This window comes from Ochotona princeps, chromosome 30, assembly GCF_030435755.1.
Source record: "Ochotona princeps isolate mOchPri1 chromosome 30, mOchPri1.hap1, whole genome shotgun sequence".
Taxonomy (NCBI): Eukaryota; Metazoa; Chordata; class Mammalia; order Lagomorpha; family Ochotonidae; genus Ochotona; species Ochotona princeps.
Window position 1 is genome coordinate 16507905 of NC_080861.1, and position 25469 is coordinate 16533373.

At 48.8% G+C, this 25469-nt stretch overlaps 1 protein-coding gene across 1 annotated transcript; it reads left to right on the forward strand.

Moving 5' to 3' along the window:
- The first annotated feature begins 959 nt into the window (after positions 1–959).
- CRTAP (cartilage associated protein) lies at positions 960–25284 on the forward strand. Its single transcript, XM_004588244.4, has 7 exons — positions 960–1515; positions 8296–8445; positions 12008–12179; positions 16424–16552; positions 18790–18935; positions 22621–22704; positions 24833–25284. The coding sequence occupies exons 1-7, from the start codon at positions 1045–1047 to the stop codon at positions 24884–24886; spliced, it is 1206 nt and encodes a 401-aa protein (XP_004588301.2). The 5' UTR covers positions 960–1044; the 3' UTR covers positions 24887–25284.
- Positions 25285–25469: the final 185 nt, after the last annotated feature.

Genomic DNA, 25469 nt, shown 5'->3' on the forward strand with positions numbered 1-25469 from the left:
GAAATTCCTGGCTCCAGTCTGGCTCAGTCCTGGCTATTGCGGCCATTTGGTACGTGAACCAGAGGGCAGAAGATCTCTCTATGTGGCTTCCAAAGTGTTCCCAAAGTGTTTTTTTGTTTTGTGGTTTTGTTCTGTTTTGCCACTGACTTCTTAAGAAAAGCTGAGAGGACAAGCAGGTACAATGAGACCCTGAGCTACATATTGGGCAGGGAGAAGGGACAGAGTTAGAAACATACAGTCTGTAAATGTCACATGTCTTCTCTGTGATGGTTGTCTGTGGTTTTTCACTCTTAGCGCTTCCTCCAAAATTCAGAGACGGGTGCGCCTAATAAGTGCAAACTGCTGTCAAATGACTCAGAAAAAAAAAAAAATAAGGATGTAATACTGAAGGGAAAGGTGGCAGGTGTTAGCAAAGCGACGGATCTAGATCCCCTTGTAAGTTTCTTCGTAAATTATTTTTTTAAAAGGTTAAAACAAATTGAAATACAAGTATTGTCTTTGACACCTCATCCATGTTGTCGATGCTCACGTATCTCTTCCAGATTCTTAAGAGACCCACCAAGCCCATCTGCTGGGTCACTGGCTGGTTGGCAAAGCACCACCGGCACCCGTCTTTCAGTATGCATTTCCTCCCCATACAATCTAAGGCAGACGGCAATGCATCTCAAAGAGTAGTCCCGGACCCACAGCATCAGCCTCGTGCGGCTCCCCTGCGGAATCGGAAACTGCAGGCGGTCTCCGGAACCTGAGTCCTTTAAACGCTTGGCTTGCAGCCTGCAGCGTCCTTGAGACTAAACGGCAGAGCCTAGAGCACGCGTGGCGCTGTGCGAGCACCAGAGGGCAGGGCGCCTTCACCTAGGACCCCCTACACGGCCGCAGCTGGGTCGGCATCCCCCGGCGGGGCGGGGAGAAGCGGCCGGACGGGGCGGGCCGGAGGCCCACGTCCCGCCTCCTAAGCCTCGGCCCGCCGCCGCGTCGCGCGGTCCACCTCCTTCCTCTGCTCCTAGTTCCTTTCCCGTCCTTCCTTCCGCTCCGCCGGGTGCCATGGTGCCGGGGCACCGGGCGGCCGCCACCCTGCTGGCGGTGCTATGCGCGGGCTGCGCGCTGCGCCCTGGGCGCGCCCAGTACGAGCGCTACAGCTTCCGCAGCTTCCCGCGGGATGAGCTGATGCCGCTCGAGTCTGCCTACAGGCACGCACTGGACCAGTACAGCAACGAGCACTGGGCCGAGAGCGTGGGGTACTTGGAGATCAGCCTACGGTTGCACCGCCTGCTGCGGGACAGCGAGGCCTTCTGCCACCGTAACTGCAGTGTGGCGCCGCAGGGCGAACTCTCCGCTGCTCTGATGCGCTACCCGGAGCTGCGCCTTTTCGGGGGCCTGCTGCGCCGCGCACACTGCCTCAAACGCTGCAAGCAGGGCCTACCCGCCTTCCGCCAGTCGCAGCCCAGCCGCGAAGTGCTGGCCGACTTCCAGCGCCGCGAGCCCTACAAGTTTCTGCAGTTCGCCTACTTCAAGGCAAGTGCGTTCGGCCCCGCCCCGCGCCACGCCCGTTCCCGCCTCCCGACCTACACCCCTGGCCCCAGGTCCCGGCCACCTCCCCTTGCCCTTTCTGGACCCACCTCTTTCCCAGCCCTTCCGGAGGGCGCCTTCCTCCTTCCATGCTATGAAAGGCCAGGGATGCGCACGTGGACAGCAGCGCAGCGTCTGGTGCTCAACGGGCAGAGTGTCTTGGCGATGTTCCCTGTGATTTGAATTTTCCCTACCCATTCATATCGCCCTGTCTCCAGTGACTGGTGACTTTGCGGCCCTAAAGTGGCAGAGGACCCGTGGAGCCGGGCGGGTCAGTTAGGAGAGCAGGAAGTTGAGGCGAGGGAAGGGACCATGTGAGCCGGGATTGGTCGACGGGGTGGCTCTCCTGGTGCCCCCTCTCCCCGCCCCTCTTTTAGCACATAACACAGCTCCCTGGTCTTTGGGGATGCTTATTTTCTGCCTAATTTGTGACTAAAAATAGCCACAAATTGCAGTTCTCCCTCGGTTGAGCCTTTGCCCTTGGAAGACCTACAAGATTTAGGAATGAGCCGAGCTCCCTGGAACTTCCTCAGAGAAGCCTCTGAAAGTCCGCTTTCTGCTTTGTCCCATTGGGAACACTTTTTTAAAGGAATATGTTGCATTTGCTTTAATGTCTGCACGGAAAAACCCGTGGCATGCCTAAGACTCCGAAGATAGATTTTTTTTTAAGATTCATTTTAAAGGCAGAGTGCCAGAGAGAGACCATGTAGGGGATTCATGCCCCCATCCCCCAAAACCAGGAGCCAGGAATTTCATCTGGGGTCTCCCGGGTCTCCTGTGTGCGTGCAGGAGCCCAAGCACTTTGAGCCAGCCTCCTCTGCCTCCCAGGCGCCTGAGAGGGGAACCAAGACCAAAGGAGAGCTGCTGGGACACCAGGCCACAGCTAACTAATGTGCCTCCCCACCCAGGTACAAGTTTTGCTGTGCTTTTTTTTTTTATGAGTTATTTATTTTTATTGGAAATTCAGATACATAGAGTTGGGGAGACAAAGAGGAAGATCCTCCGTCGTCCACTGATTCACTCCCCAAGTGGCCGCAACAGATCCGAAGCCAGTAGCCAGGAGTGTCCTCTGGGTCTCCCACATGGGTGCAGGGTCCCAAGGCCTTGGACTGTCCTCCACCCAGGCCACAGGCAGGGAGCTGGAAGGGAAGTAGGGCTGCCAGAATTAGAATGGACGGGCATATTAGATCCCAGTGTGTGCAAGGCAAGGACTTTAGCCACTAGGCTTCCGCACTGGGCCCTTGCTGTGCTTTTAAACTTTGTTTTGACTCCTTTGGCCTGAAAAGTCTGTTTTTACACATTTCCAGCCAAGGCAGAGTCACCTGTGGATTACATTGCTATGAGCAAGAAAGTCACACTGAACCACAAAAGGAGAAACGCTGGGCTATTTCTAAATTTAGTTACAGTTTCATATAAAATACCAGTTTTGTGAATGTTTGTCCTGGCAGTAAACAGAAAAGCTAATTTTAAAATAGAACCAGGGGATGAAATTTATAAAATTCCAAAACATTGAACGTGACAGCTGGCTCCTTAAAAGCATTTTTTTTTAAAGCTAAAAATGATTTGCCTGGTACTTTTTTTGGGCAAAATAACAGTCTGAATGAAATTTAAGTCACAAAGTCAAGGAGAAAACAATTTATTATTAGACCCGGAAGATCCCTAAAGCTATGATTTCTTGGGTACAGGAATCCATGGCAACTTGAAGAAGAGACAGAGATGAGGGGAAGGAGAGTGTGTTGTTCGATGTGACCGGTGGGGCCGTGGGGGTTGTGGTGACTGGTGGGGCTGTGGGGTCTGTGGTGGATCAGCCTCAGCAGGAGAGCTTGGGTTTCACAGCTCCTCTCCAAAACCCTTTAGAGGACTTGGGAGCAATCATTTGCTTAAAAGGCAGTAAAATATCACCTTAGTGTTTTCAGATCTCAGCAAAAAGTTATAATTTCTTTTTTAAAGATTTATTTGTTTACTTGAAAGGCAGAGTCACAGTAAAAATGGTCTTCCGTCTGCTGGTTCACTCCCCAAGTGGCCTCAAAGGCCAGAGCTGTGCTGATCCTAAGCCAGGAGCCAGGAGCCTCTTTCGGGCTTAGGGCCATCTTCTATGGCTTTCCCAGGCCACAAGCAGGGAGCTGGATGGGAGGTGGAGCAGCTGGGACCTGAACTGGTACACATATGGGATGTTGGAGTCATAGCTACATCGCAGTGCCAACTTCGAGGTTTTTTTTTTTAATTATTCTAAATGTTCAGTTAACGGTTTTTACCAAAGATGCCATGGGAAAAGTGATTTTTGGTGGGGATATCATAGAAGTGACTTTTTTTGCTGGGTGACATCTCTTTCCAAATGCCATTGGTAGTTGGGGGAAAGACGTGGAGGGTGACAGGTGCCTGAAGCCTGAAGGAAGACAGTGCTGTCTGCTGAGCGGCACCTGCAGGCGGGAGACTCTCTGTGGGCCATGCTCAGTGCTCGTCTCTGTGATTGAGGACTTATGTCTGGGATCAGGGAAGAGGGATGGGGTTGCTGCCTGACAGAGGCTTGCAGGAGGCTCGGACCCGTGACCTTGTAGGAAAAGGCCACGGCCCTGGAGTGAAGGCCTCCTGTCCACCATGGGTTGTCAAGCTGTCTGCTGGCCTTCGCTCTCCGTTGCTACCAGTTCTCTTCAAACCCTCGCTGCCTCCACACACTGGACAAAAGTGGGCTCAGCACATGGTGCCAGACATTACCATTGCTGAGCTATGAGCTGGTCAGAACTGGCCCCCAAGGTATCCTTACCTTATTCCTTGCTGGACCTGGACACTGGGGTTCCTGAGCCTTAGGATTGTCACCACCCTGAGGCCTGTTTAGGGGTGGCTTGTCTGACATGTAGCTGGGATATTCTCATGAGAGCTGGTGGCTCCCACATGTGTGGTGCCTGGCAGGTGGGTTCCCCTATCTACTCCAGCACCTGCTCCAGGTCTGTCCAAGGCTTGGTGGCCCTGGAGTGAATCCATGTTCTGGCAGAGAGAATCAGAGTGGAAGGTGACAGCATCAATTTCTTCTTCAGGAAAAGGTTCAGTTTTGTAGAACTCAGATCCTAAATGGGAGGCCATGGAAAAACTTCGGGGGCTGGTATTATAATTTCACGAGTTAAACAGCTGCCTGCAATACAAGCGTTTCATGTGGGCATCAGTTTGAGTTCTGGCTGTTTCACATGTTTTTTTTTTTTTTTTAAGATTCATTTATTTTTATTGGAAAGGCAGGTTTACAGAGAGAAGGAGAGACAGAGAGAAAGATCTTTCATCTGCTGGTTCTCTCCCTAAGTGGCCACAACAGCCGGAGCTTCTTCTGGGACTCCCATGCGGGTGCAGGATCCCAAGGCTTTGGGGCCATCTTTGTGGCCATCCCAGGCCACAAATAGGGAGCTGAATGGAAAGTAGAGCAATCAGGATAAGAACCAGTACCCATATGGGATTCTGGCGTACGCAAGGTGAGGACTTTAGCCACTAGGCTACCTCAGTGGGCCCTGCTGACTGTTTCAATTCTGATTCACCTCCCTACTGATGTACCTGGGAAAGCAGCAGAAGATGGCCCAGGTGCTTGGGTCCCTGCAGCCATGTGGGAGTCCTGGAAGAAGCCTTGCCCAACTTCTGCCGTGGTGGACAGTGAATCAGTTGATAGAAGATGTTCTGTGTAACTCTGCGGAATGGGCGGAAGGCTCCCTGTGCGCTGGCATAGCCAGCCCTGCTGTAAGCCACGCCGTTGTATTCCCAAAGTACCAGCTCTGACATCTGGAATCTCCCTTTAGTACCACTCAGCATCATTGCAATATGCCTAGGCTCAAATTGTGGGACAGCAGTGCAGAGAGGTGCTGCCCACCCAATGAGTCTCAGAATTTTTCTATTAAATAATTGATTTGAAAGGATTATTTAGAAAGACAGAGAAACATCTGGTTCCTTCCCTGAGTAACCACCATGCCAGAGCTGAGCCTGGCTGAAGCCAGAAGCTTCATCTCGGTCTCATCATATGGGTGACAGGGGCCCGTGTGCTCAGGCCATCACTGATGACCTTCCCAGACCATTAGCAGGGAGCTGGGTTGGAAATGGGGCAATCAGGATTTGAACTGGCTCTCTAATGTGGAATGTGGCCTTCAGATATCTTTTTCTCTTTCCAAGCCAGATTCCCTGATTTCCGCCTCCGAGTGCCACTCTGAATCTCTGTGTGTGTCCAGGTGCCAACCCTTCCTGCACCAGGCTGTGTGGTGATTGTATCAATCTAGGGGGTCTCCTAGGCCTTGGTCATGCATCCTCATGGAAGGCATCCACATCTCTGTCTTCCTGACCAAGGAGCACCTGTTCCCAGCACAGCTGTACCCCCTAAGGGTTTCTATCCTTTGAGCATTGCCAACTGGGTAGGTCCCTGGGCCTGCTGCTCCTGCCCACCTCAGAGGAAACTTCATAGTTTGGGGAAAAGATTCTCCACACCCCCTTTCTCCTTCTTCCAGTTCTGGCAGCATCTTCCTGCTGCTTGCTCCCCAATTTTCTTCTCCCCTCAAACCTGCCAGGGTCCTGCCAAGAGAACAGGGCTTTTGTTAGAAGGATAAAGTCTGCTTTCTGATCAGACTGCTACCAACCCTCCACCCAGGCAATTCTCACGGTATCCTTCCGAGTTCCATGAACTGGTCCAGGTGCTGGGAATGTAGGTGTGGATCTTTTGATTCACAGCTTGGTCCTCCAAGGAGTGTCGTCTGATGGGTGGGGTACCAATGGATGCACAAGTCACGAGTTCTGGGCAGTGTAAAATGTGGGAGTACAGAATCCATGGAACTTACTGAGACAGGGAGAACTTACTAGAATGTACAGGCCATGAAGACAGATTCTCTTCATCGTCATCCTGTTTTGCTTTGCTTGTCCTACAGATTCAATTCCCAGAGTGCCTGCATATGGGAGATAGAGCCGAGTGGCTGGATGAGTAAGGGAGAAGGTAGTGAGGTTGTCAGGAGTGGAAGTAAGTAGGCGTTTGACACAGAGGTTAACCAGTGCTTGAGATGCCTGCAACCCATACTGGAGTTCCTTGGATTAAGTCCTGGCTGCATCTCTCCCCCAGCTTCCTGCTCATGTCCACTTTGGGAGGCAGCAGGTGATGGCTCAACCGCTTGGTTCTTTGCCACCAACGTGGGAGGCCTAGATGCAGTTCCAGGGTTCTGGCTGTGGCCAGGCCCCAGCCCAGCTGTTGCGGGCATTTGGGGAGTGAGCCAGTGAGTGGAAGATCTCTCTCACTCTCTCTCTGTCGGAGGTCCGGGGACTTTCCCCTAGGCGGGAGGATGAGGAACAAGTCCCCTGTATGTAGCCTAGGAAACAGGCCTTCAGCGTGAACTATCTCTGTTTTTCAAGCAAAAACAAATGCAAAATAAAATAAAAAAAAGTACAAGCAGAAAGCTCTGTGAGAGATTTGGGAAGCTAATATATTTGTAAAGGTGCTACCATGAAGGATATGTTGCAGTCATATTGAATAATTTGAGGAAACTTTCATAAGACACTTCTGACGATTTAGTTATCTACTTGAAATACGGAGAGGGAGGAAGAGTTATTTTCCATCTGCTGGTTCACTCTCCAGATGACCGCAATAGCCAACACTGGGATAGGCTAAAGTGACGCACTTCATCCAGGTCTCCCACGTGGGTAGCAGAGCCCAGAGCACTTGGCCATCTTCTGCTGCTGTCTCAAGTACATTAGTAGGAAGCTGGATTGCAAGTGGATAATCTGTGGAACACCAACCAGTGCTCAGATAATGGCTACTGGCACCACAAGCCGTAACTTATCATGCTGCACCACAGTGGCAGCCCTTATAAGACAGTTTTTTTGCCAGGGTATATGCAGCATGTGGGAATAGTGTAATACCCCAGAACTAGTAATAACAGGGTATAACTGGCCCCTAACCCAAAGGGACAGGGGGAAAAGCACTTTCTGGAATCTTTACCCAGGGTAGCTGCATGGAGAATGCCACTGGAAAGGAGCTGTGGCTTTTGTCTAAGGGTGTCCCAGCAGCCCAGGGTGATGTGTGAGGAGGAAGCCAGGAGATGAAGGGGCCCAGCCTTCCTTTCTGTCCACCCCTCAGCCCCCCATTGCACCTGCCTGTGAGTCTCTGAGGATGCTGGAAGGCAAAGGTGTCTGCTCAGGTTCACACAGGGCGGCGGCAGAGAGCAGGGGGGAGGAAGAGACACATGGTGGCCGCCTAGATGGTCACCTCTGGCAGATGAATGCCCCTGCAGAGTGGCTGGGCCGGATCTGGGTGGGCAGCCACCGACCCCATAGCTGAAAATACTGCGTAGGATCACAAAGATCCTTGGAGCTGGAACTGCCATTTTCATTTTATAAAAAACAATGCCCAAGGGCCAGCATGTTGGCTCAACTGGCTAACCCTCTACCTCCAATTGCCAGGATCCCCTGTAGGTGCCAGTTCATATCCTGGTTGCTCCACTTCCTTTCCAACCCGCTACTTGTGGCCTGGGAAAACAGTACAGCATAAGCCTTGGGAACTTGTACTCACATGGGAGACTCAGAAGAGGCTCCTGACTCCTGACTTTGGATCAGCTATTGCAGTCATTTGGAGAGTGAACCAGCAGAAGAAAGATCTCTCTGTGTCTCCTTCTCTCTCTCTCTAAATCTTCATTTCCAATAAAACGAAATATTTTAAACAAGCATACAAAAGTAGCACCCATTGAGTAGCTGTGATCTGTCTTTTTTTTTTTTTCTTAGGCAAATAATCTCCCAAAAGCCATCGCAGCAGCTCACACGTTCCTCCTGAAGCACCCGGATGATGAGATGATGAAGAGGAACATGGCCTACTATAAGAGCTTGCCTGGTGCCGAGGACCACATCAAAGACCTGGAGACTAAGTCGTATGAGGTGTGTTCAGATTTGCATGTGTAGTGAGGCGTTGAAGAAGTGCGTCTCCAGGAACAGCTAGCTGTTGACCTCCAAGACCATGAGGGATTTGCAGGGAAGCTTCATGAGTGTTATGACAATAGAAACGATTGACATTTTTTGCACAAATGATTGGCTTTGTTCGCTATCTAAGAATGGGTTTTACTTTTTGCTGATGATGTATCATTTGTGGTGAGGTGGTTTGTTCTGAAGGAGTTGTCATTGGAGGACTTTTTTTCTATTCCAGGATGATTTTAGAGCTGCCTTTCATTTAAATGCTGCATTTGAGAATTGATTCTTTGATCATTCTAGTTGTAAGATGTGTCTTGGGTATCATGCAGAACTGACCAGGAGCACAAGAAAAAGAAGTGTAAACAGCTGTTCTTTTCATTGTCTGTTTTAGATTTATTTTGTTTATCTGAAAGGTAGAGTTACAGGGGAGAGGAGGGAACAGAGAAACAGAGAAACAGAGAGAGAAAGAGAAGGAGAGAAAGAAAGAGAAAGAGAGAGAGAGATTTTCCATTATTTGTTCATTCCCCAGATGGCTGTAACAGCCAGGCTGGGCCAGGCTGAAACCAGGAGCCAGGAGCTTCATCCAGGTCTCCCAGGTGCATGACAAGGGGCCAAGCACTTAGACCATCTGCTGCTGCTTTCCAAGGAGCATTAGCAGGGAGTTGGATTAGAAGTAAAGCAGCTATGACTTGAACTAGGGTTCATATAGATGCTGGTGTCAGAGGCAGTAGCTTAATCCACTGTGCTTCTGTGCTGTGTCCTGCCCCCCCCATCCATTCCTTTAAGAATTTTCATCTGTTTCAAAGGCAAAGTGATAGAGACAGAATAGCATGTGTGTGTTTAAGAGAATTCCAATCAGCGATGTGCTCTCCGAATACCTGCACTAACTAGGCCAGGGCCGGGCTGAAACCTGGAGTCAGAAGTTCAAGCCAGGTCCCCCATATAGGCGATAGAGACCCAACTGTGGAGTTATCACCTGCAGCCTCCCAAGGTGCCTGGAAATGAGGACGCGGAGTCAGGACTTGAACACCAGACATCCTGGCATCCCAAGTGCTGGGTTAAACACCTGTCCTGAGTGTCTGTTTTTGCTCAGACTAGAAGATGTATGTTTTTATACACACACACACACACACACACACACACACATCTAAGGTAAGGTAGAGAATCTAGAGGAGTGAGAAGGCCAATTCGACAACATAGAGAATCCTTAGGCTTATGTGTCTTTGCAGAAGGATTCTGGTGAGAATGAAACATGGCAGCCACGAGAGGAAAAGGCTAATTCTTGCAAGCCCTGGCTGTGGCCTATGTACCGAGCGCAGGTGCTGGGAGCCTGGGGTGAGGACGGTAGAGGGCAGGGTGGAACATGGAGGATGATGCGTTGGGTGTGTGAAAAGCTATATGTTGGGCCTGTTCACCTGCTTTCTCATTGAGAGGGCCTCCAGTGTAGCATGCAGTCGTCTGTTTTCTTGGGGCCCCTTCATTTTGCACAAGAGACCTCTCCATCCTTTCACAGGCCTGAATGCTGCCATCAGAGGGCTCATCTGGCCTTAGGGGCAGGGGGCTCTCCCAGCTTAGCCACTAGGCTACCATGCCAGGTCCCATAAATAATTTTTTGTTTTTAATTAAAAAGTTACCAGACAGGTAGTGTTCTCTGGCTGCCCCACTTTCCTTTTATCTCTCTGCTTGTGGCCTGGGAAAGCAGTAAAGGATGGACCAGAGCATTGGGACCCTAAACCCACATAGGAGACCCAAGAAGCTCCTGGCTTTGGATCAGCTCAGCTCTGGCCATTGCGGCCACTTGGGGAGTGAACCAGCAGATGGAAGATGTTCCTCTCTATCTCTCCTCTCTGTAAATCTGACTTTGCAATAAAAATAAAATAAATCTTTTAAGAAAATTATTTAATTGAGAGGGAGAACATCTATCCACTTACTCATAGCAGCACCTAGCCAGGACTGAAACTAGAAGCTGGGAACTCAGCTCATGAAGCCATCACTGTTGCCTCCCAGGTCTGTGTTAGCAGGAAGCCACAGCCAAAGGCCAGAGCGAAGCTTCCAGCCTTCCTGTGCTATGGGATGAGGGTATCCTAACTGGTGTCTTACTGCCTGGGCGCTCTCAGACGAGTCACACTTGCTGCTTGAGGTCTAAAGTCTGATGGCCAAGTACAACGGGGTTGCCCTCCAGTGCTGGGAAGGCACTCCAGATGGAGAACCCCAGGCTTTTTTGCAGGCCCTGGCTGGTCTATGCCACTTAACAGGCTTTGTATGTAACAAGGTCTCTGCCTGGAGACTCAGCTGTGTCCTACAGCCAGGCTATTTGGTGTGGTGAGTCAGCTAGGAGTGGCAGGGCCATGGAGTGTGTGTCACCTGGCCCCTGGCTGCCTTTCCTGGTGACTAATGCTGGCATGTGGCACTCCCATCTCTTGCATCATTATTGAGGGAGCAGGGCATTAGGTTCCTGTCCTGCAACTTAGGTCACTTCCCAAGTGTAAGATTCAGCTGTATTGAGGTGTAGGTTGTTTATTTACAGTCTGTTTGCCAGTTTTGTATATGCAGGTCAGTGAGTTATAACATGAAATTTTCTGTTTTCATCACTGCTAATTATTTCCCTCCTGTCCCTTGGCACCCCAGCTGTTGCCCTGTTACTTTTTTTTTTTTTTTAACACACACACCTGCCACTTTACAGTTCAGTGAAACAAGTTAGAGAAATCTGGATATAAAGAGAGCCATGGATGGCTAGTGTGGTGGCTCAACAGGTTAATCCTACACATGCTGGATCCGGCATCTCATGTGGATGTTGGTTCTGGTCCTGTTTGATACACTTTTAGTCCAGCTCCCTGCTGCTTATGCCCTAGGAAAGCAACGGAGGATGGCTTAAGTCTTTGGGCCCTTGCATCTGTGTGGGACACCCAGGGGAAGCTCTTGACTCCTGTTTCAAATTGGCTCAACTCTGGCCATTGCAGCCATTTGGGAAGTGAACCAGCAGGTGGAATATCTTGTTCTCTCTGCCCCTCCTTCTCTCTGAATATACCTTTCAAATAAAAATAAATTAAATAAGTAAAAAAAAGCCATTAGTTGAGTTCTTGTTTGAAGTCAATGTGGCTTCATCTTCTAAATTTTTATTTGAAAGAGGGACAGAAACAGACAGCTGGAGAGAGATGTTCCGTCAGCTGTTTCCTCCCCATTTGCCCGCTACAGCTGGAGCTAGGCCAGATTGAAGTCAGGAACCTGAAAGACACCGTGGTCTCTGTGTGGTGGTGGTGGCTCAAACATTCGCACCACCTTCTGCTTCCTTCCCAGGAGCATGAGCAGGGAGCTGGATCAAAAGCAGAGCGGCCAGGACTCAGGATCGGTGCTCCCAATAGGGGGTGCAGGTACCGCTTACTCACTGCATAAAATGCCTGCCCCTAGAACGAGGCTTCTTCAGCACTGGGGAGCACAGAGCTTCGTGGGGGTCTTGCTTCCTTGCAAGAGGACCTGACGGTCGCTCTTGGTGCCTGCATGCTGGTGTCAGCAGCTTCTCCTTGTTTTCCAGAGCCTGTTTATCCGTGCTGTGCGGGCGTACAATGGCGAGAACTGGAGGACGTCCATCACGGACATGGAGCTGGCCCTGCCTGACTTCTTCAAAGCCTTCTATGAGTGCCTTGCGGCCTGCGAGGGCTCCAGGGAGATCATAGACTTCAAGGACTTCTACCTTTCCATAGCAGGTTGGTGGGGGGCGTGTGCTGGCACGCAAGGACTCAGCTACCCTGGCGGAAAGTCTGCCTGAGGTGCCACCTCTCTGTCTACACGTCTTCTAAGGTTCCTGGATTGAATATCCATGAGTGACTGGAAAGGGAAGCCTATGTAGATTAGCCTTGGACTTGGCAGGAGCTTTGGACAAAGTAGCTGAGAGGATGCTCCAGCCCTGTGTAACAGCAGGGTCAGTCGTGCTCAGTCCCAGATACTCCACAGGCTTTGGGGAAAATAATGGACCTCTGGGCTGTGTGGAACCCAGAAAACTTCAATCATGGGATACTCTTTATTTTTTTTTAAAGATTTATAGCATTTTTTTGAATGGCAGGTTTACAGAGAGAGAGGTTCACTCTCCACATGGTTGTAACAGCCAGAGTTGGGCTGCTGTACAGTCAGGTGGCTAGTGCTTCCTCTGGGTCTCCTGTGTTGGGTACAGGGGCCCAGGCACTTGGGCCATCTTCCGTTGCTTTCCCACATTCGCAGGGAGCTAGATGGAAAGTGAAGCATCTGGGATTTGATCCAGGCATCCGTATGGAATGTGGGCCCCAGAGGAGGAGGCTTTACCGACTTTGCTACATTGCCGGCTGACCATAGGACAGTTCTGGCATATGCACAGGTAGAAGACAGTAGTGAACTCTTATGTTGTTGTCAGAGGTGATGGTTTGAAATTTCTTGCTTAGGAAGATAATATGAGTACCTTATCTAAAAACGTGGGAAAATGGAAAGAAAAAGAAGGAAAACCAAAAACAGCACCCATAGGTAGCCCAGGTAGCCCTTGGTTTCTATTCATGGGCAGTGTCACCCCAGGAAGTTGGCAGTGGCCAAGGATTTCTCCAAAGTGGTGTGGGGACACCGATCCACCCCTAATGTTCTAGACGTAAGGGTCTTAATGCTTATTCCAGGTTCTAATCCTCAGCAGAGATAAAAGTAAAAGCCGGGGCATATGTAGAATGTACACAAGTAAATGACATTTATTTATTCATAAAGATTTATGTATCTGCAAGGCAAACTTACAGAAGTAGAGAAACATTTCCATCTGCTAGTTCTTTCCCAAAGGGCCACAGCAGCTGGAATTGGGCCAGGCCAAACCAAGAGCCAGAAGCTTCTTTGGATCTCCCACATGGATGAAGGGGCCCAAGTCTTGGACTGTCTTCTGCTGCCTTTCCGATTCATTAGCAGGGAGCTGGATTGGAAGTGGAGCTGCCAGGACTCAAACCAGCAGCCATATGGGATGCCAGTATGGCAGGCTGCAGCCTAACCTGCTACATCATGGCATTTATTTAAAAGAAGAGAACATCCATTTCTCCATAAATATGTGTGGGTCACCCCATGCAGTGAAAGAGATATGGCTTGGTAGGCCAGCTTCCTGCTAATACACCTGGGAAAGCAGCTGAAGATATCCCAAGTATTTGGGGCCCTTCAAATAAATGAAATGAATACATATCTTTAAAAAAGACACTTAGACGTAAGGTAGTGTCAGATCCCTTTTGAAGTTCTGAATATGGGATTTGTTTTCCTTGAGTCACTTTTATTGTTGTTGTTCATGAATTTCTTTTTCTACAAATAATTTTATTCCTAATAACAGCTTTATTATGGAACATTTCAAACATGTAAAAATTGGAGGGCAGAGGGATCCTCCATGATACCCCCCTCGCCCTCCGACCCCCCGCCATGGTGAAAGAAACCAAGTTGTAATCATGGGGTTGATGCCCTGGCATCCCGTATGGCCTGTTCCAGGGACAGCTCCATCTCCTTACTTATGGTCTGGGAAAGCAGCAGAAGATGACCCAGAACCTTGGGCTGCTATACCCACTCATATACACAGATCTTCCATCCACTGGTTCTCTCCCCAAATGCCTACAACAGCCAGGACTGGGGCCAGGTCAAAGCCAGTAGCTGGAGCTGCATACAGATCTCCCACATGGCTGACAGGGACCCACGTGTGTTCTGTGGGAAGTGAGTTAAATCTCAACTCTGTGGTCCAAGCTGTGAGTCACCTCTGCCCAGGGCATCCATACACTATACACCACTGTGTGTTGGTCACTTAATAGCATTGTTTGTATTCAAACATCCATTATTTTACTTCATAATGGCCCCAAAGCTAAGGATATATGATGTTGGCAGTTCAGATATGCCAAAGAGAAGCTGTAAAGTATTTCTTCCCAGTGAAAAGTTAAAAGCTCTTATCTTTTTTTTTTTAAGATTTATTTTTTTATTGGAAAGTCAGATTTACAGAGAGAAGGAGAGACAGAAAGATCTTTCATCCGCTGGTTCACTTCCCAAATGGCCACAATGGCCAGAGCTGAGCCTATCCAAAACCAGGAGCCAGGAGCTTCTTCCAGATCTCCCACGTGGGTGCAGGGTCCCAAGGCTCTGGGCCATCCTCCACTGCTCTCCCAGGCCACATGCAAGGAACTGGAAGGTGAGCAGCCAGGACCCGAACTGGTGCCCATATGTTATCTCAGAGCATGCAAAGCAAGGGCTTTAATCACTAGGCTACTTTGCCAGGCCCCATAGTACTCTCATTTAAAAAAAAAAATTTTTATGGGACTGAGCTGTGCTGTAGTCAGTAAAGCTACTACCTACAATGCCAGCATCTCGTAGGGGCACTAGTTTGAGTCATAGCTGCTTGACTTCTGATCCTGTATCCTGCTAATGGATTGGAAGCAGTGGAAGACGACTCAAAGCCTTGGGCCTCTGCACCTACATGTGAGACATGGAAGAAGCTCCTGGCTCCTGGCTTCAGCCAGGCCCAGCCCTGGCCATTGTGATCATTTAGGGAGAGAACCAATAGATGAAAATCTCTCTCTTTCTCTTCCTCTCTGTAATTCTGCCTTTCAAATAAATAAAACAAAGTTTGAAAGTTTTTCTTATATATATTCCTTTCATTTATTTGACAGTCAGAGAGCAGAGAGAAAGACACAGAGATTTTGGGAATCGGAGGGCAGATGCTGGCTCGCTTCTCAATGCCTGAGTAGTTGGATGTGGGCCAGGCCACAGCCAGGAGCTAGGGATTCAAGCTGGTGTGTCTCTTTGATGGGTGGTGGGAACGCAAACATTTGAGTTACCTGCTCCTGCCTGCCAGGGCTGCACATGGGCTGGGAGTTGGAATGGACCTAGACACTTGGATAATTCACCTTATTCTCCTTTGTGTATGTACTAGCATTTATTAACCATCATCCTGTTGCTTGGCATTTATGTCTCCCTCCAGTTTATGTACTGTTCAACAGTGTTTGTATATGTCTGTGCCTAAAGACAGTTTCCCAAAAGTCCAGGGGCTGGATCAGAGGATATGTGTATTTAGGTACGTTTTGTTCTCTGAAACATTTGTTCTTTTTTTTTTTTTAAGATTTATTTTATTTTTATTACAAAGTCAGATATACTGAGAGGAGGAGAGATAGAGAGGAAGTGGAGCTGCTGGGATTAGAACCAGCGGCCATATGGGATCAAGGCAAGACCTTAGCCACTAGGCCGCGCTGCTGAGCCCCTGAAACATTTGTTCTTGGTTTGCTTCCACCAGTGAGAACATGTGTTTCACCATTCTCTAACTGGGTGCTGTCAAAGTTTGCCAGTTTGACAATGTGAATTATTTTAGGGATGATTATAGTTCTTAATTACAGAAGGAGGAAAGCATCTCATTGCAGTGTTTACTAAACATTTGTTCATTGATGTTAGCATCTGTTGGCCACTTTTGTGGTGGGTGTCTTTTTCTTATGGATTTATTTTAATTTTTCAAGATTTGTGTATTTATTTGAAAGGCAGAGTTACAGAGAAAAAGAGAGAGGGAGAGAGAGACAAAACTCTTGCATCTATTGGGCTCACTCCCCAGATGTCTGCAACCATCAGGACTGGTCTGAAGCCAGGAGCCTGATGCTTCTTCGGGATCTCCCACGAGGGGGAAGTGGACCAATGACTTGGGCAATCTTCTGCTGCTTTCCCAGACACATTAGCAGGGAGCTGGATTGCAAGTGTGCAGCAGGGACTTGAACTGGCACTCATAGTTATGCCAGCATTACAGATGGTGGTTTTCCTCATTGTGCCACAATGCTGACACCCTTTCTTACTCATCTGAACGTACTTTGTTAAATGTTTCAGTCCATTGTCCTAAATGTTATGGGTGTTTTTCTTCCACCTTTATCATTTAGGCAGGAGGCAGAAGTCATGTATTAAGGAAGCAATGGATGCATTGTTTTGAAAACGTGTGTGTGTATTTCAGATCATTATATAGAAGTTCTGGAATGTAAGATACAGTGTGAAGAGAACCTCACCCCAGTGATCGGAGGCTACCCAGTGGAGAAGTTTGTGGCCACCATGTATCATTATTTGCAGTTTGCTTATTACAAGTGTAAGTAATCTTCTATGAGCCTGGAGATCATGGGGGCTGATCCTTGTAAGACTTGGCTTTCCTCACCACTAGCTGTTGAGTTCAAGGTCATGTGAACAAGGCAGCATGGCCTGGGGATTCTGGGCCAGACTTCCTGCTGCCCAGGCAGTCCCACCAATACTACTAGGTACTCTTGTGTGCCTCAGTTTCCCCACATGTGTCCGGTGATGGGATTATCCCCCAGCATCAGGAGGCTTCAGTGAGCTGAGCTCAGGGACATGAAGAGTACAGGGTTACTGCACGGGGCCACACATGGCTGTGTCAACAATTGTTTCCTTCTCCCCATCCTTGGCCTTGCCTCCTCTATTGCACCTGCGTCTTCCAGCCCTCCTTTCCCTATATAACTGACAGTGTGCAGGGCCCCTGGCAGGAGACGTAGGTGGGTGGGCCTTTCAGGAGGGCTGCTAGGCACAGGTGCAGCAGACTCCATTCCGCTCCCATGAAGTGCCAGGGCCCCAGATGGCAGGTGGCCCGGCCAGCATAGATGGACTGGGTCACTGTTCGTTCCCAGGGGGTGGCCTGCCCATATCAGGGACACCTTGGGCAAAGTGAGAGGTAACCTTGGCTCCGTCACCCTCCTTTCTCCCTGTGACACTTCTGTTCCTTGCTGGGTCTCCTCTTCCTGCAGCTGCCACCTACCTTACTCCTTTTTTTTTTTTGTAACATTTATTATTTTTATTGGAAAGGCAGATTTTCAGAGAGAAGGAAACACAGAGTGAAAGATCTTCCAACCGCTGGTTCATTCCTCAAATGGCCGCAGTGGTTGGAGCTGAGCTGATTCAAAGCCAGGAGCCAGGAGATTCTTTTCAGGTCTCCCACATGGGTGCAGGATTCCAAGACTTTGAGCCACCCTCCGCTGCTTTCCCAGGCCACAGGCAGGGAGCTGGATGGGAAGTGGAGCAGCTGGGTCATGAACCAGTGCCTATCAGGGATGCCATTGCCTGCAGACAGTGGATTAGCCATTAGAGCCATCACATCAGCCCCAGCCATCTGCTGAAGGCTAAAGACCTTGAAATATATACATGTGTTTGTACACATATTTATGTACATATACATATAAATATGTGTGTATGTTAAATACTTACATATATATTATATATAGACATATATATTTTATATGATTATAATAAGCCATAAGATCTTCCAGCCCTCTGAGCTTGGAATTGGGAATTATTGCCAACATATCTGGACCCTGGCAATTCCCTGGTCCTTTGAGACTCTCATGTACTATGACTCTCAGGAACTGTGGCCCGAGAGGGGCCCCAGCCTCCAGCCTTGCCTGTGCTACCTGGGGTGATAGGTGAACAGGATGAGCGAAAGTGCCTTCTCAAAGTCTCCTCTGTTCTGAACTCTCTACTCTGTCTGCGGCAGCGCAGTTCTTCAGGGCCGCTGTTCTATGTGCTTAAGCCCATTTGCCATCATGTGACTGAGTAGAAGGTTTTCTGGTCTTAAAGGTGTCCCGACGGGAGACAACCACTGGGTGACAGTTTATTCATGCCCCAGCTCCCGGTTACACCAGCCAACCAGAGTTTGGCTAACGTTGTGTTACAAGTTTGAATGTAAGGTACCAGAACAAATAAATATTCAGGATCTTGTGTCGTATCGTCTCTCCTCTTGGCTCTTTCCTTCCTACCCCCCAGACAAACCAAGGCCCGCGGAAGCCCTGAGCTGAAGCCACTGTGCCAAGAAAGGAGGCTGGCATGGGCACCCTCCAACCGCCCCCCACTACCCAGGTGGCAGGACCAAGTGACACTTTGGGTCTTCGCCAACTTCAAGTGGCGCCCTGGTCTTTGGGTTGACCAGTTGGCTGTAGGAGAGTCCACCTGTAGTAGAAGATTGTAATCCTATTTGATAAGCCTCAAATCCGTCCCCTCTCTTCTACCCAGAGCTGGTCTCCTCTGGGACCAGCCTCGGTTCCCAGAACCGGAGGTGATACCCAAGTGTTTCTGAAAGGCCACTGCCTAGCCAGGAGCGTCCATGTCTCAAAACTGACCTTAACACTGCCACTGAGACTGTTGTCAGTGACTTGCCCATGGGGGACAATTCTAGTACAGGCTTTCCAAAGGCAGGACTGTCAGGGACAGGCTTGTTGGTGACCCCTTGTGGTGGGACGCTGAGTCCCCAGGGAAGCAGGCCTGGGAGGGTCTCACAGGGCCTGCTTTTGCTGATTGCCTGCCTCCTTGGCTCCCATCCCCCAGTAAATGACCTGAAGAACGCTGCCCCGTGTGCAGTCAGCTACCTGCTCTTTGACAAGCACGACAGCGTCATGCAGCAGAACCTGGTATATTACCAGTACCACAGGGACAAGTGGGACCTCTCGGACGAGCACTTCCAGCCCAGACCGGTGAGTGAACATGGCCATGGCTGACTTCTCCCACTCCTCATGCTCACCTTCCAGAGAGCGCTTCATGTCTGGAGGGAAAGGATTGGCCTGGGCCTTTGGCACAGCCAAGAAAGCTGCGTCCCAGTCCCAGCTTCCGTGTCTGTTCCAGCTTTCTGCTAATATGTACCTTGTGAGGCAAAGCAGGTAGGTGATGCTTTAAGTACTGGGTCCCAGGCTCCAGACATAAGCCTGACTCCGCCCTGTCATCTGGAAAGTGAACCAGGCAGTGGAAGATCTCTCTGTCATTCTCTTTATCTATCTCATTTTCTCATTCTCTCTCTCTTTGCCCTGCCTTTCAAATAATTACTAAAAATAGTAACAAAAAAGGTTATTTCAGAAATTAAGGGAAAGTCACTTTTTCCTGTGGCTTTTGCTGTTAAACATTTTTTTAAAAGATTTATTTATTTTTATTGCAAAGTCAGATATAAGGAGAGGAGGAGAGACAGGAAGATCTTCCGTCCATTGATTCTCTCCCCAAGTGACTACAACAGCCGGAGCTGAGCCAATCTGAAGCTAAGAGCCCGGAACCTCTCCCTCATGGGTGCAGGGTCCCAAGGTTTTGGGTCATCCTCGACTGCTTTCCCAGGCCACAAGCAGGGAGCCAGGTGGGAAGCAGGACCACCAGGATTAGAAACGGCACCCCTATGGGATCCCGGTGCATGTAAGGCAAGGACTTTAGCTGCTAGGCTACCACACTGGGCCCATCTTTAAACATTTTACTACATTCATTGACTTATTTATTTGAAAGGCATAGTGACAGAGCTTGAGATCATGAATCCACTTGTTCATTCCCCAAATGCCTACAATAGCTGGAACTGGGCCGGGCTGAAGCCAGGAGCCTGGAACTCCATCCGGGTGTCCTATATCGGTCCCAGTGACCCAAGCACTTGGGTCATCTTCCACTGGTTTCCCAGGTGCATTAGCAGGGACCTAGATCAGAGGCTGAGCATTCACCTAGCCAGAAATCCGACCAGCACCCATATGGCAAGATGGCATTGCAAGCTGAGGCTTAGCCCCAAGTGCCACAATACTGATCTCTTTACTGCCTTTTCTGATGGAAGACTCCCTAGAAATTGTAAATATTATCAAAATATTTTACTTAGAAAATGGAAATTCCTAATATGACCCCTTCTCTTGACCTTTCCTCTTGTCTTATAATTATAGAAGAGGACTTCTATACCATTTATGGTACTGGGAGTTCAAAGATAAAGCTTATTTTGATCAAAAATACTTTTTTCCCCTTTTTCATAAAGTAGTTTTAATGATTATTGATGTGTGTAGGTTAAATAAAATTTTTTCCTTCTTTCCAGTCTTGTAGGCTTCCTTCACTAGTAAGTTGGTCATCAGGTTTTTTTTTTTTTTTAAGATTTATTTATTTTATTTTTATTGGAAAGGTAGATTTACAGAGAAAAGGAGAGACAGAAAGATCTTCCATCTGCTGGTTCACTCTCCAAATAGCTGTAACAACTGGAATGCTAAGCCAGTCTAAAGCCAGGAGCCAGGAGCTTCTTCTGGGTCTCCCCTGTAGGTGCATGGTCCCACTGCTTTGGGCCATCTGCTGCTGCTTTCCTGGACCATAAACAGGGAACTGGATGGGAAGTGGAGTAGCTGGGACACACTCTGGCACCTGTATGGGATTCTGGTGCTTGCGAAGGATGAGGATTAGTCAGTTGAGCCATTGCACTGGGCCCCATCCATCAGCTCTTAAGCCTATTCAGTTTCTCTCTTTCTCTTTCTCTCTCTCTTAAATATTGATTTATTTATATGAAACGCAGAGTGGTTACACAGAGAGAAGAAAGAGACAGAGAGAAAAAGAATGTTCCATCCATTAATTCACTCCCCCAAAATCTTCACTGCTCAAGTTGGACTGGATTGAAGCCAGGATCCTGGAACTCCATTGGGGTCTCCCACATGTCTGCTAGGAGCCCAAGCACTTGGGTCTCTGGTGCATGTACAGGGTCCCAAGACTTTGGGTCGTCCTTGACCGCTTTCCCAGGTCACAAGTAGGGAGCTGGATGGGAAGTGGAGCAGCTGGGACACAAACTGGCACCTGTATGGGATCCTGGTGCATGCAAGGTGAGGACTTTAACCACTAGGCTACTGTACTGAGCTTCTACTTTTTAGTTTTTTTAACAGCTTTGTGGTAGACTCGCATGTTACACTATCAAACCCCTTAGTTAACAAGCTCCTTGGTTCACATGTAATATTGGGGAACTTTACTAAATACATGATTTTCAAAAGAACTTTTTAAAAAAGATTGATTAATTTGAAAGAGTCTCTCTGTCTCTGATATCCTGGGTGTGTTAGCAGGGAGCTGGATCAGAGATAGGGCAGGCAAGAGTAACTGGTGCCCACATGGGGTGTCGGCACCCCAGGAAGGGGCCTTATGTGCTATACCATGGCACCAGCTCCTCAGAAGAGCTCTTCTGATGGTGCAAATCAGCTTTTTGTTCCTTTAACAGACCCACCAAGAGAAGCCATTTAGGGAAGAAAGGAGATTCACAATTCCAGACATGGTGTCTCATGCAATGGCAGGTGGTAGGTTTCATGTAGAGGAAGGATCCAGTGATGAGCCTGCAGGAAGAGACAGAGAATAGCTGGGCTCAAGTCAGCTTCCGGGGCGTGCACCAGGGACTAGCCCCAGCTCCTAGACACCCTGATTAAATCAAATCTCCACCCTTCACTTCCGAACCATTCACATCAGACTCTGTAAGGGGACACCCACACTATTATGTAAACCATAAAATGGTCATAGCTCTTGGCTTGTGTTTTCTTTGGAATGTGTGCATGCTATTCTGGGTTTGTCATAACACAGGGATATTTGGTAAAGGTCATGGAACATCGAATTCAAAGGTGTTTATTTTTTGTACAAAATCATTTGAAATCCACACACAGCTTTTTCCAAATACAAATTTTGCACTTTTCAAAATGATTTATTTATGTTGCTTGAAAGTCAGAATGGAAGAGAGAGAGAGAGAGAGAGAGAGAGAGAGAGAGAGAGAGAGAAGTCTTCCATCTGCTGCTTCATTTCCCTAGTAGCTGTAATGGCCAGACCTGAGCCGATCTGAAGCCAGGACCCCTGAAGCTTTTTTCTGAGTCTCCCACATGGGGGCAGATGCCCAAGAACTTGTGCCACCTTCCATTGCTTTCCCTGGCCATTGGTGTGGAGCTGGATCAGATGTGGATCAGCCAGGGCTTGAAATGGTACCCATGTGTGATGCCGGCTCCACAGAGGATTAGCTTGCTATGTCACTGTGCTTGTTGGTTCTCCATTTTTGAACTTTTGAAGACTCCTGGTATATCTTCCTTCACCACTGATAACTTTGAAGACTCCTAGTAAATCTTCCTTCACCATCTTATCTCCATTGATGGCGCAAATTCTCTTGCTCACTCTCTCTCATTCACTTAGGATTAGCCATCAATTTTTTTTCCTTAAACTGAGACAACATTCACTGACTATAGAATTGAATTTTTTAAGGCTACAATTCAGCAGTAGTTAGTGTAGTCATAGGGTTGTGCGACCATTACTTTTGTTTACTTTTAAACATTTTCATCACCCCAGAAAGAAATCTAGTACCCCCACAGCTCCTGTCCAGCCCCATCCCACACCCACCCGTGATGTTGTGCTCTGCTTGTGCCTGAACAGGAAGCGGTTCAGTTCTTCAATGTGACGACACTACAGAAGGAGCTGTATGGCTTTGCTAAGGAGCATATCATGGACGATGATGAGGTATGTCTGCCCGCACAGCACATGTCTGGCTTAAATCATGGAGCAGGCCGAGTCATCCCTGACGTGAGAACCAGGAGGGAACCTCGAGAACAACATTGGCTGAAGGTTTTCTACTGAGAGCCACAATGGCAGCCTGGAGGAAGATGGCTTCTAGGACACTGCCCGGAGAGACCTTATTTCCCATGGCAGAAACTTGCACAGAGTGGCGCTGAGGCCTGTACAGCTGGCACCCAACTCACCTGTTGACTGACCGATTTGCAAGTTATAGTTGCACACAGAGAAATTTTTTTTTTCATTTGTCCATTCACTCCCCCCGATGACTTGCAGTGGCAAAGGCTGGGCCAGTCAGAAGCCAAGAACCTGGAAATCCACTTGGGTCTTCCACATGGGTGGGAGACCCAAAGAAAGCTCCCGGTTCCCAGCTTCAGATTGGCTCAGCTCTGGCCGGTGCAGCTGCGTGGGGAGTGAATCAACATATGGAAGATCTTCCTCACTGTCTCTCCTCCTCTCTGCATATCACGGGGGAGGAGGGATGGGTGGAGGAAGAGAGGAAGAGAGAGATATCTTCTGTCCTCTGGTTTGATGGGCCCAACAGGTAGGGCTGGGCCAAGCTAAAGCCAGGATCCTGGAGAACTCCATCAGGGTCTCCTGTGCGGGTGGCATGGACCCAAGTACTTGAGCCATCACGTGCTGCCTTGCAGGCACTAGCAGGATGCCAGGCAGAACTTGATCCCAGGCAGTCTAAAATGGGATCCAGTTTTACCAATCAACTTGCTATGCCATACCTGTCCACCAACTATCTTTATTTTTGAAAGAAATTTTAAAAGAGAATTATTATGCATTGAAAGACAGAGTGACAGACAGTGGGAAACACACACACACACACACACACACACAGAAAGAAAGAAGGATCTTTCCACTGTTTCCACCCTAGTTGACTGCAATAGCCAGGTCTAGGCTGAAGCCAGGAACCAGGAAGTCCTTGTTGGTCTCTCACTTGGGTAGCAGGGCCCTCTTCTGCTGCCTTCCCAGGTGCATAAGCAAGAAGCTACGTTGAAAGCAGAGTAGTTGGGGCTTGATGCTGATGCTATTGCAAACAGAGGCTTAACCTGCCTTTGCATGCCAGCTCTCCAAATGGGCACTGTGGCAAGGGTTGGTCCAGGCCAAAACGAGGAGCCAGGCACTTTGTTCTGGGTCTTCCACGTGGGTGCAGGAGCCCAGGACTGGGCCATTCTTCACTGCTTTCCCAGGCGCACCAGCACGAAGCTAGATTAGAAGTAGAGCAGATGGGAATTGAACTATCACCCATTTGGGATGCTGGGGCTTCAGTCTATGGCTTAGATTGCTATACCAGAATGCCAGCTCCATTTCCACTTTTTTTTTTAATTGCTTACATGCTTGCTGTAAACATGTTCTTCTCTGTGATTGCTTGGCATTTTTAATCACTCGCTCTTAGTGTGTTCTTTCATGATAAGGTGCAACTGGTTGTAGAATCATTTGATGCCATGCCATGGAAGAGCCATCACTGGGAGTGGTTGAAGGATGTGTTGTGCACAGAAAGGGGGAGGTTGCCGGGCTGCTGCAGGGAGCAGTGCAGGAATGGACAGGTGGGCGTCTGGTACGCACAGCATAGTTTGCTGTTCTCCCAGGAGGCCATCCTGTCAGTCACTCCAGCAGCACCTCAATCCTTGGTCCTCTAACACATTTATTTAGCACCTTCTGTATCCTGGGCTTCAGGCAAGAAAAATCAACCCAGACCCTGGTCTTGTCATTGGTGTAGGGAGGAAGCTGATAAAACACATTCCCCTGGGAGGAGGAGGTTGGGGAGAGGACCCCAGAGGAGGGTGCCCTCAGCAGCTTCTTGCGGAAGTTGGCAGAACTGTCTGTTTCATGCAAGCCACCTGCTGTGGGGAGCGGGGGGGGCGGCGGCGGGAGGTGTCACAGATCACATGCCACCAAGCTCACCTGCCACGGAAGCCAGGTCCCCTCCTGGGGGGCTCCAGACCAGCAGACACAACCCTGCATCTCATCCCAGGCCAACATCTGGCAGGAGCTCCCTGTTTTCACTCACCAGCTCTGTGGAAGTCAGGTGGCCCACCTGATGGAGGTGTCCTGTTGTCTCTTCCAGGGAGAAGTCGTGGAGTATGTGGATGACCTCTTGGCACTGGAGGAGACCAGCTGAGTCCCCAGCGGCAGCCAGGACACACAGATTCTTCATCCTTCTCTCCCCAGTAGCCCGGGTGGTTGATACCTCAGAGCCTTCCCTTTACAAGGTGAAAGGGAAGACCCATCACTCTTACCATGTGGAACCAGGGAGAGCCGGTGTCTGCACCTGTCTTCCCATCTCCCCATCTTCACACCTGTCTTCCTTTTTTGTCATCTTCCTGTCTTCCCACCTGTCTTTCCCACTTTCGCTGGAGGGACAGTCCTACCCTATCCTTCCCTGACGTGTCTCTTTCCTACCAAGAAAATCAGTGTTATAATTTCTTAATAAGAAAAAGAAACCCTAAAAGATGGTAATTGTGCCAACCTATTTTGGCCTCTCTGCTCTTCCACTTTTAGTCTTCAGTAAATGAGTACCCCCCTTTTTATTATAAAAGGAAAAAAAACTTAAGTTGGTTATGGTGAAAAAGAAATTTTAAAATCCCTTCATAGTTTTTTAATAATATGTATTTTCTATGTTTCTGAAAGTTTTTGTACCAAAAGAAAAAAATTGGAGCATCCGAACAGTTTTAATTGCTTTTTTCCAACACTTGTTGAAATCG